This window comes from Galeopterus variegatus, unplaced genomic scaffold (assembly GCF_000696425.1).
Source record: "Galeopterus variegatus unplaced genomic scaffold, G_variegatus-3.0.2 Scaffold401, whole genome shotgun sequence".
Lineage (NCBI taxonomy): Eukaryota > Metazoa > Chordata > Mammalia > Dermoptera > Cynocephalidae > Galeopterus > Galeopterus variegatus.
In genome coordinates this window covers 200,299-218,784 of record NW_007726512.1, presented here as the reverse complement: position 1 = coordinate 218,784, position 18,486 = coordinate 200,299, and the positions used below count along the sequence as shown (strand labels likewise).

The 18,486-nt window shown below is 33.2% G+C and overlaps 1 protein-coding gene across 16 annotated transcripts in view; it reads left to right on the top strand.

Annotated features, from left to right (window-relative positions):
• Nucleotides 1–18,486, top strand: part of LPHN2 (latrophilin 2) — a 188,029-nt gene that overhangs the window by 94,250 nt on the left and 75,293 nt on the right. For all 16 annotated transcript variants that reach the window (XM_008568332.1, XM_008568343.1, XM_008568336.1 and 13 more), the window contains exon 3: nucleotides 8,712–8,925. In XM_008568332.1, the coding sequence (XP_008566554.1) occupies nucleotides 8,712–8,925 (214 nt within the window). The remainder of the gene's footprint in view (nucleotides 1–8,711; nucleotides 8,926–18,486) is intronic.

Below are 18,486 nucleotides of genomic sequence, written 5' to 3'. Positions count from 1 at the left end.
AGTTCAAGTTCTCCTTTCCCCATTGTCAAGGAAGCCTTGAAGTGGGTTTCGAAGGATAGTTATTGCCTAAGAGAAAAATGAGTAGAAAATGCTGTGTGGTGGGAATAGTTTAAACATAGGCACTGCTGGGTAACATTAAGGCTTAAAAGGAAATTTACTCTTTTTTTTTAAAAGCAGATTGGAACTAAAGTTTTCTATGTTTGTGAACTTTGGAGAAGTTATAGCTGTATGCTGAGACTATTAAGAGTATTTCTGTGTCATGTATTAATTTTAGTGACATGCTTAGGAATTTTTCTTTTAAAGTTCAGTATTAAATTGATAATATTGTATAACTTAAATTGCTATGTTTTAATGTCACTTGTGAATTATTAATCAATGCTGGATAGTTTATAAGTTTTAAGTGAGAGAGATCAATTTCTTTTTAATATTTCTAAAATTTTTTGAAGGATTCACAATGCATGCTTTCTCCTTAAAATATTGAGAGGCTTTTTAGAATTAGTAATATTTGAACCTAACACCTGATGGTATTCTAAAAGTACATTTTTACCTTAGAACATCCAAAGTATCCAGATTTTATGTCTCTTAGTGAATCTCAAAGTTGAAGGTTTTTTTCTCTTGTAGTTTATGTAATTAGATTTAATTATCATCAATTTTTTATTATGCATTTATTAGAAATTTTGTGTTTCCTAATGTAAATCACAGCATTTTGCATTTAAGTTGATTTTGCTTTTAATGAGATATTGCTAAGCAATATCAACTTAAATGCAAAATGTTAAAATTGTTAAAATTTCAAAGAAACTGTAAAAATGCTTTGTCGTTTACAACATATCCAAAATAAACAGCAGCTTCTAAACCAGAATGACAAAAGAAACTAAGGCATTTCACTCATTTATGCTAAGTTGATTATTTTGTAGTTACATCAATTGTTTGAACAGTTTCTTTTGCAAGAATTTCATCTTTCTGTAAGGATGTCTTTAGTGTTTCATTTCAATCAAGATTACTTCCACAAAAATTGCTACATTACCTAGGCCAGCATGCTAGAAAACATTATATTCTTTTATTTTCTTTATTCTTAGCATGAAAATAAGTTCCAAGGTGAAAGTAGTTTTAGTATTCTCCACATGTCTTAGTTTAGGTTTCTCATGTAATGTTGACAGATGAAAAAATTGTGTTAATGTGCACAAAAAAGTAGATATTTTAGGGTTTGGTTGATAAATTTTTTCCTTAAATGGAACTAGTCAAATAACTAAAACAATATAGTGTGACCTATGAAATAGGCTTTTAACATACTGCATTTGAGTATAAAAAATTTTAACATACATTCTTGATTTTTAAAAGTGTTTAGTTGACTCCATGAATATGCAAAGACAAATGAAGAAGTTAAACTATTAGTGAATTAATTTCTTTTAGGTTTACTTTTAACACTTCCTTTTCATCGAAATTAAGATGAAATGGAAATAAATTTTCTGGAAGCTTCTAAATTTCACTTCAGCTTGGTTGAAATCATGTCCCCTCCTCATTACGTATTTTTATCATTTCCATTTTAGGAAGAAATCTCCTTAACATAAAAATGGAAAATTCAGAGATTTCATATGCCAGCGCTGGCAATACACTTTGCCTGAGTTAATGTGTCAGTACAACTTGAAATCACAGCCTCAGTCTCAAAAAGTCCCTGATAATCACAAGGCATGGTGCTAACTGGGACCCTTAAACAGCATGAGCATTACCATTCATGACGGTGGTTAGTTCAAAGTAATGAAGAAGACTAGTACCAGAAGAGTTGAAGTTTTTATATTACAGCTTGCAGAGAACACTTTTATAGGAATGTGTATTCTACAGGAATGTATAAAGAGCAGAGTTGAATGGAACCAATGTTAGGCAAAATGTTCCTAATCAGTTACTTGAAGTCCATTGCAACAGTTTACTATTTATTGCCAGAGCAGCATATTTGCTTGCAGAAATGCTTATAAATGATGCAAAATCCAGTGATAGAATCCCAATTCTGGTCTTACAAATTCCCATCCAGTAACAGTGCATCTGTTTATTAGGAGTTATTCCCTGAATATGAATGATTTCAGACCTAAGTTGCTACACCTGTTGCCAGGAGGTATTTATTCCAATCACTAGCCTAAAGCACAGAGAAGTTATTGCTTGACATTTTATAGCCTGGGGGAAAAGCTGTCTTTTCAAAATCATTTGTTCAGAGAGGAGAAAATAGAGCAAAACAGTTCATTTTACTCTAAGCACCACTATTTGGCAGTATTCACATTTGCACGGCACAAAGGTGCAATATTGATTTTTTGCTCACAGGGCCTTCCTTCAGTTCTGTCTTCGATTGTCAGGGTTGCAAGATGGATTGGATTACACTTTGTTGGGATACTTATTTCTTTCTTTGTTGAAATAGAAATAGATTGAAAATACACCTTAGAATAAACATCATAGTAATAGTATGGTTAAATGGCTTTAATTTGAGGATTTCTTTATGTTGGTTATGTTGACTGTGCCATTTCACTGAATATTTGACCATCAGACACGGTGTTTCCTTTCCTGCTCCTCTTCTCTGAAGACTAGCAGCACCCAGCATACCATAACTGTGCCGTCTACAACAGGGTCCCCAACCTGCTGCTGATTGGCATCATCATGTGCAGAAGCATTAAAGTAACATTTAAGAACATGAACCCTGGAGCTGAATTGCTGAGTTGCAAACCTTAATTTCAGTCTTACTGGATATATGACCATAGAAGACTTATTCTTTCTGTGCCTCAGTTTTCTCCTCTGTAAAATGGTGATAATAATTGTGCCAACTCATATGGTTGTTTTGAAGATTTATAGTCAGTAAATATTTGTAAAGTCCTTAGAGATACTTTTGACAATGGTGGGGTAAAGGGGGTGGCAAATCCTCTCTCCCCAAAACAAGTAAAAATTGGACAACATTGTCAGCAACAACCATTTGGTTCTGGAATTCAACCATAGCCAAACAACAAATAGGGAAGCATTTATTTATGTAAATCTTCTAGAATTTCTGGTGTGAACAATGGCTAATTAAAACCACCTAGCACAGGGCTGCTCCTACATTCCATCTCTTAGTCCTTAGCTATGTCATTGCAGTAGTTTCATCAGGGCAAGGCTGGCCCCTCAAATCCAGTGGCTTTCCTGCCAGGGAGAGTTGACTTGATTTGGAGTGGAGGGTGTAGTCACATGCCCAGCAGTGTTGTCAGTGAAAGTAGTAAACCTTGTAGGGAAAAAATGAGGAAGAGCCTTAGCTCTGCTGTCCTTTGGTTGTAGTTCCAGCTGGGAAGACTAGAAGGCCAGTCTGAAACGTAAAAGAGAAATCTTAGAAATTAAATATCCATGATCTCTCTATACATTCTTGACTGACAAGGAAGCTACACACCCGTACAGAAGAGACGTGAGTAGACTTGGCAGAAAGTAAATAACTAAGACTGACTTGAAAACTGCCTGAACTTTGAATACTCTCCTTAACACACAATCAGATTAGCAGAGGTTGGAGAGTTTATTATGGGCTCATGGTTTTTTGTGCAAGTCTCTTCCCATTCATTGGCTGACCACTAAGCTATGCTGAGACTGAAATGAACTCTAGGAACCCAGGCTAAAATAAAAAATAAGAATTAAAACAAAATAAAACAAAACAATAAGCAGAGTCATAAGCAGTTGCACACTATGGGGAGACAGATTCGGCAGATTACACCCATTAAGATACTGAAAAGAAAATACGACACCAGCAGCAATTCTCAGGGGAAAGAAGTCTGAATCCAAAGTTGCTAACAGTATATTTTTAAAATGTATAGTTTTGAGCAACAACAAAAAATTTACAAAATATGCAAAGAAACAGGAGAATTGAGCCATACTCAGGAGAAAAAGCATACAGTAGAAACTGCCTCTGATATGGGCTCCAATGCTAGATTTGGCAGATAAACATTTTAAATAGGCTATTATAAATATGTTCAAAGATTAAAATAAAACTCTTTTAGAGAATTAAGAGGAAGTGTGAGGACTGTGATTTAACAAATATGTAATCTCAGTAGAGAAATAAAAACTATTTTAAAAAGGCCTTAGAGAAATTCTTGGCACATCTTAGTTATTATATCAGTGTGTTGTAAATAAATTAACACTTTTCTTCACAAATAGATATCCCAGCTTCATTGGAACCAAGAGATTCTGATTCATTAGGTCTGGAATAGAGCTTGAAAATCTGTCTTAAATTTTTAAAAAGATTCTGATGCAATCATGTTTGGGAATCAATCATGTAGACTTACCAAATAAGTTTTAAGAACTACGTACTCTAAAATAGCCAATTTGAAACAGTTAGGAATTACTTCATAGAAAAGAAGAAAATTTGGTCAAGAAATGACAGCCACACCTGTGATGATTTCTTCCTGTGACTCAGTATTGTACGTCATTAATGTGAAATAAATAAAAGGATAAATAAATATTTTCAGGAATAAGGGTTTTTTTTGTCTTTGATAAGATTTTCTTAGTGAAAGTAGTTTTAAGAATTAATATTAATTACAATAGTTTTTTTTTTTTTTTTTTTTTTAAAGATGACCGGTAAGGGGATCTTAACCCTTGACTTGGTGTTGTCTGCACCATGCTCAGCCAGTGAGCGAACCGGCCATCCCTATATGGGATCTGAACCCGGGGCCTTGGTGTTATCAGCACCGCACTCTCCTGAGTGAGCCACGGGCCGGCCCTAATTACAATAGTTTTATTAAAGCTTTCCAAACTTCCTTTAAAATACCATTGTCAGTGGAAGAGGTTGAATCATACTCCTTGAAGTTATGAAGTAGCCAGAGAAGGCACAATTTACATTTTTCTTAAAAATTTATGCAGACTTTTCCATAATTGACTCATGCTTATTTTCTCCCTTCCACAAAGTGTTTAATTAAAATAGTTAATCCAGGAAGATAATTTCTTGTGATTGTGAACCCTTCTTAGTTTATCACATGTACTTTAGAGTATTATCTTGACAGTACCTATGTCTACATTGCTGTGCCGTAACACAGCTATGCTAACAATATCATTATGTTTATATTTTAAAGAAATAGAGCAAGTAATTTATTAATTATTGATCACTTGGAAATGTTAGATTAGCATGTGTACCTGTTTAGACTCATAGATTGGGGAAATTTTGTAGTACTTTGGAATGATCGTAGTTTTTTAAGAAAGGAAATTAAAACCCAGGAAAGTATAATCCTTTGCTTTCTTTATGTACGTATTTGAGCAGTATAGATTTTGCTCTCTTTATGTTTATGGTACATGTATCTATATTTCCACAAATATAATTTACATTATACTATTTGTTTTTTGAATCTTTACAATAATTATTTCCTGTCAAATTTACTAATATTCTTTGGTGATTTTTCAAATTATATGAAAATATGTAAAATAAATCTTGTGTTGTTATCAACAAAGTGGCTTAAGTAATCACAGAGTACTATTCTGAGCATAGTATCTGGGGTCTGAGCACCCTGCATGGGTTAGAATCTAACTTACAGTGATCCTTGAGACCCTAAATTAACTATTATTTGGTGCCTTAGTTTCATACTCTGTCAAATTAGTGTTATAACAGTTCTTCATCTTTTTGATGAAGTCATTGAACATAAAACAAGGTGATCCATATAAAATATTTATTCCAATGCCAGCACATTGTAATTGCTCTGTAAATGTTAGCTATGTATATGCTAGCTGTGCAGAATATTTATTTTTACTTTCATATTTATTTTTAGGGATATGTTTATTTATTTATTTATAGTTGAAAACATAAAAGTTTAGATAAAGGATATAGGTTTCATAAATATGTAACCCATTTGTCCTGTGAGAAACACTAATGGACCCCAGTGATACATAGAAAATAATAAATGGACAGAATTTAAATATGTTATTTTGGGGGAGATGGCACAATTTTTATTGATTATAAGTAGTTTATTTTTTAATATTCACCATTTTAATTTTTACTACCAAAGGAAATAGATATTACAGAGGAAAACATACTGCCATTTATATTGTGTTAAACAAATACTAGTTATTTAATTCAGTGATTTGGTTCCGCAGCATTTATTGGTATTATGTATCATGTGCTATTCTAGACATTGGGATTATAACTCAGAACCTTATCGTCATAGTCTAGCAGAGTAGATATAAAAAGTGAATATGCACAGTGCCATGTAGTAACAATAAACATGTTCATAAAGATATGTATAAATTTCAGTGGAAACAAAGGTAAGAGCAAGAATTTAGAAAAGAGAACATTTATGATTTAAAACAATAAACATTGTAACATTAAATTAATCAGTATTTACTATTAAGACCTCATAAGTTCTTTTCAGTGAAAGCATAAGTACCATGACCTCTTTTCTCCAGTAGATTCTATATTGGAAATCTACAGATTATTAAAGTATGCTGATTTCTCCTTTCCTTCTTCTTACTTTACTTTTTTGTATGTCTATAACTAAGGCTTTAAAAATCCTCTCCCTGAATTATCAGAACAGCGAGACACTCAAGTATGCAACTTTTCCTGAGTAGCTTTCACAAGCAGAGGAAAATTCACTTAGAACCATAGCTGTAATCCTGCAAACTAATAGCAACAATTAAAGGGCTCAGTTTAAAAACCACAGTGCTTATAACCAATTTTATGTTTTTGACAAAATGGTGAGAATTGTGAATGATGATTTCAAGCCAAAAGACTGGCTATTTAAAAAATAGCATGTTCTAATATCCCTAACATTTTCTAATAATATATTCTGTTTTATTATGGAGTTATACTTAGAAATTACCTCTGCCTTTAAAATAGGTTGCATTTCAAAATTTTATTTGGTGTCACTTGTTTGAATTTCCACGCAGCTTTTGCCACAGAAATGTTAGCTTCTGAAGCCATAAGAAATATTTTTAATTAAAACAAACACAATAATACTAATTTTACCTGAATTATTTGTATAGACAGTACAGTACTTGATCAAGAAATGAAAAAAAGCAAATACATGTAAAAGTTTATTTACAACTTATTGGGAAGAAATTACCTTTTGGAAGTTTGGCCTATTGACCATTTGTCCTGACATTTGCCCAGCTCTGTTTCTGTATTTCTTTATTAGTAGTCCACCTCTCCACATACTTCTCAGCACTTTCATAATACCGTAAACCTACTTGGTGAAAACCTACCAAGGTTGGGGTTTGCCTCAATCTGCTAAAGATTTTGTGTTCCAAATTTTACCATTTTCTTCCCTCTTCAGTCCAGATACACCTTTAGTTTTCTCAGTCGAGCTGATTTCAGCCGAGTTTGAGAATTGCTGATTTTTTAAATCATGCAAATGTGTGACCTAATAACCTTTTCTGAAGGATTATTTACATCTTAGAAAGAAGATGCATATTTATCCAGTTGATTTTTTATTTCATTAGTGAGAAACATTGTGCAATAAAGATTCAGAGAACAGGTTTTGGCATTGTATTGACCTGGCCACAACCGGTTGTTCAACTTAGAAGTTTATACCCAGAACTGTTTACTTTACTTCCACATGTAATTTTTTTCTATGAAAGGGGATATATGGGATAATTCATATAATGATAGAGGTAGGAAAAATATTAAAAGCATTGCTGGTCTTTTATGTTAGGAGTGCTACAGACCGTCACAGTTTAGAGAACTTCAATAAATTGAGACAGTGTGGGAGATGATTTCAATGTGGTAGCTAACCATTAGGTAACACAACAGCACAGCAAGGATGTTCTTCTCACACATAGTTCTTAGCTATTCTTCCCTGCTTCTGCCTTTGTCCTGTGATCTGTTACTACTTTACGGGACACGTGGTTGAAAACTGTGGTTTTAAAACTTAAAATTCTAATCTTTTATTCCATTCAGGAATGTTTTTTATAGCACTCAGGTACAGTGGTTGTCTGCACTCTACCTAATGTACCATGCATAAATTCATATAGCACTTTAAGCATTTTTATGTGCAGTATTTCATTTTAGAGTCATACAAGTAGGAAAAGTAACTCACAGATGTTTTATCTTAATTTTGTAGAAGACAAAACTGAATCTTAGAGAAATTTTGTCCTTTTTTGGGTGTTTGAACTTGTTGGATTGGATGGTCCTAAAATCCTTTCAGCAATCTCAGTTTTAAATAATGTGTCTATAAGTTGAAATAAGTTGTCATGCCATAAGTATCTTATTGTCATAAGTATCTTAGTTATTTGGGGGGAAAACAGCTAAGACAAAGATATTTTTAAGATAATGCTACTAACAACAATGAGTATATATACATTAAGTGAGCATAGTAAATCAGTGTATAGCAGCACTTTTATTCCATTGCACAAATGAAAATTGTTCCTTTATTAGTTGCTGTATTCTATATATGTAAAACTTGTCACTGTTTATAAATTCAGTGATTGAATTTGTCATCTTTCTTTGGATTTACTAAAAAAGAACCATTTATTTCCTTATTACATTAGATTATACAGAGAACATTTTGTCAGAATAATTCTAAAATATCCATAAAGATGAAGAGTCCAAATAAAGATATATAAAAGAAAAAAACCCGTTTCTGACTTACAGTAAAAAACCAAATAATCATTTAATAAATGCATGAATGTAGGACATCTCTTGACTGTAGACATGAATCATATTACTTGAAATGCCTTATTAAAATAATTTATTTAATAGATGAGTTAAAGTTTAGTTTTCTTTCTCTCTTTATTTTAAGGTTTCAGCAGAGCAGCTTTACCATTTGGGTTAGTTAGGCGAGAATTATCCTGTGAAGGTTATTCTATAGATCTGCGATGTCCGGGCAGTGATGTCATCATGATTGAGAGTGCTAACTACGGTCGGACAGATGACAAGATTTGTGATGCTGACCCTTTTCAGATGGAAAATACAGACTGCTACCTCCCAGATGCCTTCAAAATTATGACTCAAAGGTAAGTACATTAATATCCAATTTTTAGCCACAATGTCCAAATTAGTAAAATTATTATAACAATTCCAAAATGGAATGGGTACAGCACATATCTCACCCTATTTATTAAACTGTATTGGGTTTTCACCTACTTATGTTGATTTCTACTTTATATTGTGTTTTCAACAACATTCACATTTGTACACTATTTTAATAAAGGTTGATTTACAACAAGGAATGTGTAATACTCTTCAGTAAAAGTAACATAACATTTCAAATGTAATCCTGTTTTTGAGAGCTTCAAAAATTTGAAATATTTTCCATAACACCAAGAATGTTTAAATATTTGAGTCTTTGGAAATAATTGCCTTAACTTTTTTTAAATTAATAAACTTTATTTTTTAGAGCAATTTTAGGTTCACAGCAAAATTGAGCACATCATACAGTGAGTTCTGTATAACCCCTATCCCGTCACACACACCTCCCTTACTATCTACACTTCGTACCACAATGGTACATTTGTTATAGTCACACTGACATATCATTATCACCCAAAGTCCATAGTTTACATTAGGATTCACTCTCAGTATTACACATTCTATGGATAATGACATGTATCCACCATTGCAGTATTTTCACTGCCTTGAAAACCGTCCATCCCTCTCATCCCCCTAACTCCTGGCAGCCACTGATCTTTTTACTGTCACCAGAGTTTTATTAGAAACTGCCAACCTGTCCTCCAAAGTGCCTGTACCATTTTGCATTTCAGCTAGCAATGAATTAGAAGTTCTTTCTGCTCCATACTCTCGTCAGCATTTAGTGTTGCCAGTGTTTGGATTTTAGCCATTCTAATGTGTGTAGTAGAATCTCATTATTGTTTTGATTTGCAATTCCCTAATGACATAATGTTGGACATCTTTTCTTATGCCTTTTGCTATCTGTATATCTTCCTTGGTGAAGTGCCTGTTCAGTCTTAGCCCATTTTTTAAAAATCAGATTGTTTGTTTTCCTATTGTTTAGTTTTAAGAGTTCTTTGTATATTTTGGATAATAATCCTTCATCAGATATGTCTTTGGCAAATATTTTCTTCCAGTTTGTGGCTTGTGCTGTCATGCTCTTGATCCTTAACCTTAAAAACAAAACAAAACAAAACCAGAAACAAAAAAAACCCCAACCAAACACATTGAAACAAATAAATAATAATAAATAAATTCAAATTAAGAAACTATATAGCTAAGTATATGCCTTATTTCTTTCAAAAAAAAACCCTTTTAACAGATTAGACAACCTCTGCCTGTCTTTCCTAGCAGATTTAGCTTTACTCAGTCATGATTCCACTTTAATGTTACAGAAGTAGGAGAGAGGGCCATCAGTGTAACAGATGTGTTAAGGCAAGATGGAAGTATATTTCTGAATAGTAAGTGAGAATTTGTCATCTTCAAATAGTGTACAGATAGTTAGGGTAAAAATATTCTAATAAGGTTTTACTCTTCGTAATTCAAACCATTGTTTTCTGTTTATTACCTTGTATATTGCTCAAGAACATTTTAAAGAGGCAAATAACCTTTCCTTAAAGTTTAGGTTTAAGTAAACTATGTTGCCCACAGTTAGGAAAACTCAAGTTCAGGACAGTATAACATTTGACATCATTGTTTGAATGTTCAGGACACGATAGTTTGTATTAAGATGTTATAGATGGTTATAAATTGGTCTTTAGTTTCTTTAAAAAGATTACAATCCAGTACGGTAGGAATAGGTATATAGTAGGTATGTATATGTTCGGGTGTGATAGAATACCTGAATTCCTGATTTGAAATGTAAGCTCTGATAATTTCTACTTTATTAAATTTGAGCAATTTTATTCTTTTCTCTACTGAGTGCCAGTTCATTAACTACAGAAAGTAGAATATACCATTGGTTAATTTTCTGTTTTGAAAATGATGTATTGGAGTGTGTTATAAACTTCAATACTATATAAATGATACCTCTTAACTGGACGATTGCCTTCTTACATATAGGTATACCACCACAGACAACTGCTGAAGACAGGTATTGCTTTGTCTGTATTAGACACACAGCACCTAACTCTTGGTACCATTTTTTTTTTAATTGCAGTACTTCTGGCATCTTAATTAGAATTTTCCTATATATAAGATGTTAACATGGTGATTAGTTATAATTGTGATCAAACTAATACAATAATATCTCACTTCTCCAGAGTTTCCTTATCTAGCAATTCCTATTATTGTGAACACAGAGATACTCTGAAGGAACACTTAAGTATCACAGAGTTTATTATACATTATTGCTTTCATATTTTGTTTATTAAGACAATTCTTTACTTTTCTATTCAAAGCCTTCACCCCTCCTTCCTTCCCCCGCACCCCAGGACACAATATTCTGTTTAGCTTTCTAACTTACTTAGTCTACCTTAAAGTAGAATACCAAATATTCTAGGTGAAGCTGGTCAGTATAGGCACAATGAAAACATAAAAAGGTGATAAGAGGCAGTGAAGGAAAAGATGGAAAAACTATTTTTAAAATATTTACACCATAAGAGCATGGATAACAGATAATATATATATAAGCGTATTTTTATTGATGGTATATTATAGTAACTAATGTTTTAATGCTGATATTAATTATCAAGGCTCAGCCAGTGAGCGGCTGGTCTGTATGTGGGATCCGAACCCTCGGCGGAAGCGCTGCTGCGCTTCCCAAGCGGCGCACTGTAGCAGTGCGCCACCGGGCTGGCCCTGCAGCTGAATTATTATGAATAATTACTGAATATGCAGAATAACATGTGCTTTTTTAAATGTAAAAATACCAAACCCCTAATAATTCAGCAGATTTTTTCATTTACAATCCTCAAAAATGTGATATTCAGTAATATAATAAAGAGTGACATGTTTATTTCTTTCATGTAGAAAATTTCTCTTTGGAAAGCTCAAATTAAAACACTAGAATTTTTCCATGAAATTTTAAAGCCTCCTTTTCTACATATGATGATAGAGATAGGCACAGAAATTTCAGTACCATTAAAATGTTTGCATTGTATTTCAAGGTCTTTCACCCCCTCTTCCACTCTTATTACTTGTCAAGTAAATGAATACACTTACAGACTGTAGTAATGGTAAAAAAAGTATTGTAATTCATTCTCCATTTTTTAAATTTCCTGCTCATTTAAAAATGTGAAACTATGACTCTATTAGTAACTGATGTATACTTGTCTTTTAAGTATTCTGAGTGACTTGTCCTAAAAAGTGAGAGATGAAATTCTTTCTTAAAATGATGTGTATTTTAGTACTTTATAAAGTAGTCATCATTGCAATTTTTTTTTCTTTTCTTTTCTTTTTTTTTTTTGCACTCTTTGAAGGTAATTGTTGTGGGGCAGGTTAAAAAAGTCTGAAACAGTTATAACACTATGAATTCATTAACAGTCCAAAAAAAATCCCTCTGTTACTCTGAAATATTTGATTGATAAGTAAATTAGAATTTTGCTAACAGTATTGGTTCTATGCAGCACTTGGGTACAATCTAGTAGGTGTCTTTAAGTAATGTGCTGAATTGTGTCCAAGGGCCTTGTCCCAAATTGTAACAATCTCTTTTTTTCTTCTCTACGAACCTGCCCCTTGTCATCAAGGTAGTTTGCTGCTTTCGATTATGCTTTATAATATGCCCTTAAATTTTAGCACTTTGGCCTAGAGATCTGAAAGTAATTAAACATGTAAATATTTGCTGATCTATTTTTCAGTGTTAAATGTGAGGTTAATGTGCATAAGCGTAGGTTTTACAGAGTAATTCTTACTTTTAAATGCATATCAGTGTAAGTACCCTTGTAAATATAAAGAGGTTCTAAAAATAATATGTACTAAAATGAAGAAGAAAGTGAGAATACATTCTTTTTTTTGTATTGAAATTGTGCAACAAAAGTAAAGTTATGCCCTTGATTTAGGGAACTAGCCTGGCTCTTTCAAAGCTTTCAGCCAAAATTTTTAATATACTTACAGAGAGCAACTGGCTAGAACCTCATAGTATAATTACATTAGGTTTCTCATTAAATAAGATTGAGTATTTTTTGATTGTTATACTACCCGTTTGAGCTCCTTTAAGTTTATTTATGAACCGGGTGGCATATAAACAAAAGAAAAAAATAGTGCAGCAGGCAGTTGTTTATATAGGCTTGACTCTCACACGAGTAGTCAAAGGAGAATGTATAGATGAAGCAGATATAAACATAAAGTCAATAATTGCAGGCAAAAAGTTGATATTACCCACAGAGATTATGTACTTTGAGCATGTAAAAGTCCTAGAGAATACCTGCATTTAAGGTGCAGAAATAAAGTTGAACATTAAGGAAACTGGAACTGGCATAGGAGGATAATATTTTATAAGCCAGTAGTAAAGTAAAAACAGGTACATTATTTTTCTTGATGATTGTGGCGGTCTGCTGTGTCTAGTGTCCGTAATCCTGCTCACAGCGCCAATTGTCTAGCTCTCTTAATCCTGTTCATGACGCCAATTGTAAAGCTACTTGACCACGCTAGTTGTTGGGCTCTTATACCTGCTGGTAATCCTGCCGACTGGGCTGATTGTCAAGCTAAGGCAGGGTCTAGAGCCCTACACTTACCCACAGAGATTATGTACTTTGAGCATGTAAAAGTCCTAGAGAATACCTGCATTTAAGGGGCAGAGATAAAGTTGAACATTAAGGAAACTGGAACTGGCATAGGAGGATAATATTTTATAAGCCAGTAGTAAAGTAAAAACAGATACATTATTTTTCTTGATGATTGTGGCGGTCTGCTGTGTCTAGTGTCCGTAATCCTGCTCACAGCGCCAATTGTCTAGCTCTCTTAATCCTGTTCATGACGCCAATTGTAAAGCTACTTGACCACGCTAGTTGTTGGGCTCTTATACCTGCTGGTAATCCTGCCGACTGGGCTGATTGTCACGCTAAGGCAGGGTCTAGAGCCCTACACACCCCTCAAGCCCATTCACAGACTGGGTCACTAGACCCCTTCACACAGGTTTATGAGCTAGGTAACTGGCCGAAAGGTCCCTGGAGCCATAGGTTGGAAAGCATGGCTGTGCCAGGCCCACTGACGCCCACCCACCTGCTTCACTAAAACTCTGTCTCTCTCACTCTGAAGAACACAAGAATAGCAACAAAACTAAAAAGATACATTGGCGTACATGTGCACTAACTGCACACACACACAATTTGCTTACAATGATGCTGAACTGGACCCAAGGCGAGGGTCCTGACCAAACCAAACTATTTTCCCAACAATGATGTTGAAGATTTTTATTCTATTTTGATAGTTCAAATAGAAGAACACACAGGATTTTTAAGTTAGGAGAGTCAAGAAAATAATCAGCCTTGCATAGACCAAGAATTAGGTAGTATCCTGGTCACATAGAGCCAGACAGTGAATAAATACATGGTCTGGATTTATATAGTGAGAGTGCAGTTCCAGGGTTTTTATCCTAAGGGAAAGGAAGAAATATCTAGCTTCTAGAATTTAGGTACAGTTTAATTAACTTAAGCCGAGTAAGTGACAACACTGTTTTCAGGCACTTAGATGTTCTTTGCAAAGGTTAGGATGATGTAAGTAAGCTCTAACATGTAGGCACCAGATGAATCTGTTCCTTTCCTATACCCCATTCAGTAACTTTTCTATCCTTGAAGTTTCGTTTTCTAAACCTATAAATGTCCTAACCTATTATTTCCAAAGTAGGCACCAGATGAATCTGTTCCTTTCCTATACCCCATTCAGTAACTTTTCTATCCTTGAATTTTCGTTTTCTAAACCTATAAATGTCCTAACCTATTATTTCCAAGTATAATAATTACATTTCAGGTAACATCTTTAACCCAAGAGCAACTTAAGTGGTTACAATGTCTTTGGTTCCTAAAGATTTAAAGGAATGTGTTATCGTATATGTATGCACATTACTTTGTCTGTTCTGTGGCTCTTTACATTGCAGTACATTCAGAATGAGACTGGAAAATTGACTGCATATTTCCAGAATTCAGTTAGAAGTAAGATTTCATGGAAAGGGCCATGCTTGCCTTAGTCTGTAATAAGCACAATGTTCTTTCCCTCTGCCATGCCACCTTCTGTCCTCACTACCAGGCAAGACACATAACTAGGGATCCTCTGTAGGCAAGGGGGCATAGGCCATGGCTTCTAATTTAACAGAATTATTGAATACCGGATTGTTAGAGCTGCAGAGGAACTTGAGGCTCATCTTATTCTAACTCCCTTTCATTACATTTGGGGAATCAGCTGCCATGTAGTCAGTATGTATGTCGACACTGCTACATGTAAATTCTCTGCACTTGTTTTTAAAATATTCCTGGGAAGAAGTGGCAATATGATATTTCTCTTTTTCCTTTGTGAGCTTTTAGAAAAAAAATTGAATTATTTGTCAAGGGGCTGATGCCTCAAATTGTCTGCACCTAGAACATCACTAATTAATATCTTAGTGGCATGAAAATTTATTCTTAAATAACTTCGAATTTCAATTCTGTTATCTAGATTTTTTACATAGTTCTGTTATTTTCAAATAATAGATAATTAATTGAGCATAAAATATATAAACAAATACACATACACACACACAACTCCTTATGTTGGGAAGTGTTGAATATTTCTCAGAATTTAACCAAGAAAATCTACTAAAATGCAGCCACAGTTCTGCCAGTGTTCTCTGCCAGACTTCATGATTGTAGATTTCAGTTTATGTATATACTCTCCTTGACATACAACCTTCTTAACTTTTATATTGATCGTTTGGTCTTCATAAAGAAGCTTTGTATCTAAGTCAGAGCTATACGAAAGAGTTTTTTATTTAATTAATATTTGTTTCCTGATCTCTGTTACAGGTGACAATAAACTTTAAACTTACTTTTCCAAGATCTTCATGGCCCACTCTCATTAATGCCATTTTTCAGAGTGAAAAATTTGGCTCAATCTTTTCACCTAATTTGATATTCCGTAATATTTCAGGGGTTGGTATATTTTATTCTTGCACTATTATAAATGCTTACCGGTCGGGGTTACTCTTCTCTTGTTTAGTATATTTATTCAGTACACTTACTTATTCTCATAGGATTTAAGCCTGCCACTTCTGAGAAACTACATTCTTACCCTTATGCTGCTTATCCCAAATGCTTTTATTTATCTGTGGTGTCAGGTTTATCAACGATTTGTCCATTACAATACAATACAATACATATGGGAGAAAGTAAATAACTCAGATGCTACTAACCTGTCATCTCTATGCAATGTACTTAGGTTATTTTCTATTAGTTGATAGATTTCCATTAATTCTCTCACTCTGGCTGAGTTGTTCAAGACAACTAACTGGAATTACATGCACATCTCTCTTTAGCCAGGGATTTGAGAGGTTACTAAGTATAGATTCTTGAACCTTAGTACAGTAATAAATAACCATTAAAGCCCTAATTGGTGTATCTAATTGGACTCACATTTTGCATGTCACTTACTGATGGGCATTTAAACCAAGGCACTCACTACAGGAAGGAGAGACTATTGGCAGTAATAAACATGAACCATATTAAACATTCACATTTAGTGTGCAAGAAAGACTAATAAATTATAAAATGGCTTATAAGACAAATCATCTAAATAAATATCCCTTATGACCCTGCTTATCAGATGTAGAAAAAAAGAATGTAATTTCAAAGATTCTGCCCTACAGGGTCCTTTGTTTCTCCATTTTAAATGAAAATTAGTAAAACAATTCTCTTACTGGATGATGAAGACTGAGAGTACAAGTTGTGAATTGCTCATTTTCACTGCTACTTCCCATTAATATGTGGGGTTTTACTTTTTATTTTATGTCCATTGGTTGAGGAAGCCATGGTAATTTTCCCTTAAGACATTACAGACGGTACTGGTCTTAAGTATTCCCTAAGTTTTATTCACTGAAATCTAGAGACTTGAATAATACCTTAAAAATCTGAATTTTCTTTTACTTTTAGATAGATACAGGTCAAATGAAGGGAAGGGAAGTTAGTTCTTAAAAGCAGAGCCATATTTCATTTCAACTTTGGTAATTTTGCTTCTGATTTTATTTTTAGAGCTTGTCTTTATTTTTGAAACCAAAGTGGAGAGGTGAAGAAATAGGATCAAAATAAATAAATAAAAGTGAATGTGAACATTTCACTTAACCTATAAATTTCAACAAGGTCATAATGATCCTTTCATAGTGCTTTTTATAGTCTTAGGGATTATTCTGGCTTTCTCATTTGAAAGATTAGTGTTTTAGATGTGATGACAATGTTATTTCTATACTACATATATTGTCATATACCTTGTAGGTTTTTAGTCGCCTAGAACAGTCTCTGCTGTACACTAAAATATTGATTTCTATTTGCAAAATGTAAATGCAAACAAGTTGGCTAATTGACAGAAACCATATTTGTCTTATTCGTATCACTGACATGCTAAACAAGCAAATGTTAATAAATTTATTCATTTATTTATTGTCTAAGGAAAATTATTGAGGGTAATTAAGTTTCTGATGGCATTTTACTAATATATGTTTATCTAAATGAAAGCATACCAGATCTGCTTATATTAGACCATTTTCAAATACCCAATTGAGTACTTTGTTTTGTATCTAGGTGTGATTTATTTTTAGTATTTATCTGCTTTCTGATGTCATATTACTAGTATAGAATTTGGCTTATAAGCATCCTTTTTAAAAAATTACACTTTGAGCAGATAAGAATAGATGTTTAATGACAGTCGTAGAGAATAGAAATGAAATTTTAGAGTTTCAAAGCAAGACATCGTCACTGTTTTTGCTTGGGATTGGGCTATTTCTTCTGCTTTTCTAAACTCCTCTAAAACTCATAGACAGATGCTACCAAAATATAATATAATGCATATTTTCTACCAGTTTTTAAAAACAAGTTATGAATTATAACTTCACTTAAGAATTTGGAATTATTTTTAGTATGCTGTAAAATTTCATATTGGCATTATTATTGCCAGGAAAATAACACATGTATTCATTGAAGCTTTGTAATAATTTCACTGTCTGAAATACAGTGTTTATTATTATTTAATACATCTTATTATTTAATGAATAATAACCAAATATAATCTTGGGTAAAATTGAGAATTTTCCATTCTAATTATCCTTGTACGTTTTAATGAGATTTCTAAGTAAATAAAATGTCTATGTATTATCTGGTAGAGAAAACATCCTTCCTTAGTCGCTGGCTTACCTCAAATCCTTATTTTGTTTTCTTACTAGCAATTTAGGAGCAGAATGGCAATGGTAAGTCAGTATCACTTATAGTATACTACTGACTAATTGTATTAAATGAAGAGAGAAAAAAGATTTGATATTAAATTATCTTAAAACAGCTTAAACTGTCATTTACTATTATGGCTCTATTAATTTTCCATATATGATATACTGAAATCACGAACCTAGGCCATAATAGCAACAGCATCAACAACCAAAAACACGAATATTGATGCTCTTCTTTGTACATTGTCTAAGGAAAGGTTCAGTGGGTAATTAGAATGTTGTGGGT